The sequence below is a fragment of the Thecamonas trahens genome (assembly GCF_000142905.1).
Source record: "Thecamonas trahens ATCC 50062 unplaced genomic scaffold supercont1.30, whole genome shotgun sequence".
In the NCBI taxonomy this organism is placed as follows: domain Eukaryota; order Apusomonadida; family Apusomonadidae; genus Thecamonas; species Thecamonas trahens.
The window spans coordinates 326,304-329,662 of NW_013657650.1; the positions used below are offsets into that span (position 1 = coordinate 326,304).

General features: G+C 63.7%; 2 protein-coding genes across 2 annotated transcripts in view; both read left to right on the forward strand.

The window, feature by feature from the left end:
* Window positions 1-874: 874 nt before the first annotated feature.
* Window positions 875-2,809, forward strand: AMSG_06741 (transmembrane protein 112B; the record flags this gene model as incomplete). Its single annotated transcript, XM_013901339.1, has 2 exons — window positions 875-1,444; window positions 1,483-2,809. Exons 1-2 carry the CDS (start codon window positions 894-896, stop codon window positions 2,807-2,809), a joined length of 1,878 nt encoding a protein of 625 aa, XP_013756793.1. The 5' UTR covers window positions 875-893.
* Window positions 2,810-2,990: 181 nt separating this feature from the next.
* The window catches only part of AMSG_06742 (trans-2-enoyl-CoA reductase), a gene marked incomplete at both ends in the record, with an annotated part of 2,261 nt that continues 1,892 nt past the window's right edge, over window positions 2,991-3,359 (forward strand). The window contains one exon of the mRNA XM_013901340.1: window positions 2,991-3,044. Within this exon, the coding sequence (XP_013756794.1) occupies window positions 2,991-3,044 (54 nt within the window). The remainder of the gene's footprint in view (window positions 3,045-3,359) is intronic.

Below are 3,359 nucleotides of genomic sequence, written 5' to 3' on the forward strand. Positions count from 1 at the left end.
CATGAGAGAGAGAGAGAAAGGACGAGAAACAAGGTTGTCCAAGGTAGGTAGGTACACGCGTTAGCTGGCCTCTTGGTCTCGAGGTGCAAGCAGGTGGAGGTCAGGGCGCGAGTGGAATGGCCCTCGTCGTCGTTCAATTGGCCAACAACAGCAGCGTGGCTGGGGAACGGTTGAGGCGGTGACTACGCCATGAAAAAAGCGTTGCCAGGCAACAAGCCTGCCTTCTTTGCTCTGCCTTGCTGAGCTCGCATTAGCAATTTGTTCTGCATATCAGCTCGAAACCACCATCTGCCACGGTCTTCTACCTCTTGTGCTCGTTTTCCTCTTCCTCCTCCCTAGCCTCGGCCCGCTTTGGACGTCGTCATCACCTGCGGGGGTTGCAACTGCGGCTGGTTTCCGCCGTGTCGCTTCGGCAAAATTTTGCCTAGCACACCGCAACCAGCCGCACCAGCGGGAGCACCCAGCACTGCAGTGACCGCGGGCACCCCCCACAAGCTCAGAAGCGACGGTAGTGCATTAGAGGTGGTGGCGAGCTGATTTGGCTTGGGTGTGGGTGTGACCTTCCGTCGACAGCCACCGGCCTGGTCCACCCAAACGAGGCGACCCAGTGGCAAACACGTGGCTAGCCAACCGACCGCCGCCGGCAGCAACAACATGGGCTGTGGAGGGGAAGGGCATCCATGGCCATGGTTCAACTCTGTCGAAATCGCTCCCACGGGGGGTAGTAGTTGTCAAAGGGCATGCCGGTAGTCATGGGCTCCTCGGCAGAACGAGTTGTTCTGCTGTGGCATGGATATGATGGCGACTTGAGGCCGCAGCCGTCTGCTGCTCTGCTACACCACCGCACATCACAAACCGCATTTGTCTCGAGCCATCGATCCAAGCGGTCGTACATGCATCAGGGCATGTGGTGCACTTTGCGGTGGGCGAGTGTGGTGCAGATGGTGGCGAGCGTGTATCTCTGTGCCATGCTCTCGTTGCTGCTCCAGTGGGAGCCACTATTGTCGGCCATCGGTGCTGCGCCTGCGAGCCGTCTGCCTGCGAGCTCATGGCCGCATCTCATCACCTTCCTCACCTCGAGCCATGTCGGTCTCTCGGTCGACGACGCGTGTACTAGCCTGCTTGTCCTTGGTCTGGCGTGTGCCGCCGTTGCAGCGGTGGCTGCACCTAGGCTGGGGAGCTTGGCTATTGCGGTGGCCATGGGTGCGGCGTGGACGGCGTACGCGGCGGTGGTGGCCATGGGCGGCGTCTTTCTCTCCTTTCAGTGGGATCTGCTGCTGCTGGAGACTGGCGGCATTGTGGCGGGCGTGAGTCTGGCCGGGCGGAGCGGGGTGCGGCTCGGGCGGATGCTCCTCACGCTCCTCGCCATCAAGCTGATGCTCGGCTCGGGCGCAGCCAAGATGACGGCCGAGTGCTGGACATGGACCGAGCTCCGTGCGCTCTCGTTTCACTTTGCCACGCAGTGCATCCCGACGCCGCTAGCACCGTGGTTTGCGGCTCTTCCGCGCTGGCTCCTTGCTGCGGGGTGACCGGCACCTTTGCTGCCCAGATCTGGGCGCCCATCGTTTGGCTCCTCTTCCTCCCGTTTGGCGCCGCCGTCCACGCCGTCAAGCTTGTCTCGGCCGGCCATCTGCTATTCCAAGCCACCATCATGGCCTCGGGCAACTACACGTTCTTCAACCTTCTGGCGATGATTCTTTGCGCGGCGCCGGCGATCGACACCCCTGACATTGTCCCGCTCCTGCCCTCGTTCAACTACGGCGCGTCGGCGGTGGCGGGAGCAAGCGTCGCTGCTGCTGCCGCCTCGTGGTTTACCTGGGCCCCGGCCGACGGCCTGGCGCTGGGCGTCTCGTCGGGCGCGGTCTCGTCGCAGCTCGCCACCCTGGTGGTCCTTGTCATCTGCGTCGGCCTAGTCTATGGCGTCCTCGAAGTGGCGCTGATGGTGTACCGGGCGCGGTCGGTGGCGAGCGTGGTTGTTGCGGGCCTAGCGCTCACCTGGCTCGCGCTGTTTGTTGTGACCATGGCAGTGGCGTCGCCCGAGGCCAACATGGCGCTGCAGGGCGGGCTCTCGCGCGAGTTGTATGCGACGCTGCGGTGGGCGGCCTACGCATCGCGGACGGCATCGTCGTACGGGCTCTTCCGGCGGATGACCGGAATGGATCCGGCGGCGTCGCCCGACGTCCCGCTGGTGGCGCGGCCTGAGATCGAGCTCGAGTACTCGCTGGATGGCGGCGGGACGTGGGCGGTCCTCCCCTGGCGATACAAACCGAGCTCGCTTGACGGGCCGCTCCGCTTCGTCGCGCCGCACCAGCCGCGGCTCGACTGGCAGATGTGGTTTGCGGCGCTCGGCTCGTACCAGCACGCGCCGTGGCTTGTCCGCCTCGCGCTGCTCCCGCTGGCCGCGCCGGAGCGGGTAGTTCCGACCCTGCTTCCGATCCTGGGCGACGGCGCTGACGCCGTCCTCAACGCCACCGCCATCGCTGCGGCGCTGCCGCGCTCTCGACTTGTCCGCGCCACCCTCTTCCACTATGCCTTCACTGGATCACGCGCGGCAGCGGCGGCCGGCTCCAAGATCAGCCCCGCACCCTGGACGGCCGGGAGCGTGTGGGAGCGCGCCACCGCGGCCTCGTACTTTCCACCGATCTCGCCTGCCCAGCCGCAGGTCGCCGCCTTTATCGGTGAGCTGACTCCGAGCAAGGCGACACTCTTGGGCGAGCTCCGGCGACTTGCCACCGTCCATCTCGCGCCGCATGCTTTTGGTCTCTGTTGCGCCATGTGCTTGGCTCCTCTCCTCGGCTGGGTTTGGTGAGGTGGTGAGAGCAGAGCAATGAGTTTTACCTCTGATTCGATGTTGATCTGTGATGGGGCGAGTGTGTGATGATGGGGCGAGTGTGTGGTATGGGGCAGCGGGCGGCTGTGACGGGGTAGGGCGGGCGCTCACGGAGCAACCAACCAACCAACCGCAGCAAACCTCTCTCGGTACCTCTACCATGGCGGACAACCCGAACAGCATGCCCAAGTTCTTCCAGTTCCGCCCGCCGCATGTACGTGTTGAATACACTCGTTATTGTCCCTCTACTTCTGGACGAACACCCGTAATTGGGATGGTAGTGGGTTTGGGAAGGGGTGAGGAGGCGGGGAAGGGGGGGCGGGAGGATGGCGACCACGAATTTGTAGCCTAGCGGGGCTTGGATGAGGAGGTGCTTAGTCATGCGTACAGAGAGGAAGAAGGAGAGGAGGGCATGGGAAAGTAGACACGGAAGAAGAGAAGGCAAAGAAGTATGCGTGTGTAGAGTATGGATGATGTCTTGGATCCCTACCGGTTGTAGGAGGTGCTCCCGTACCCCCCCCCCCCCCCC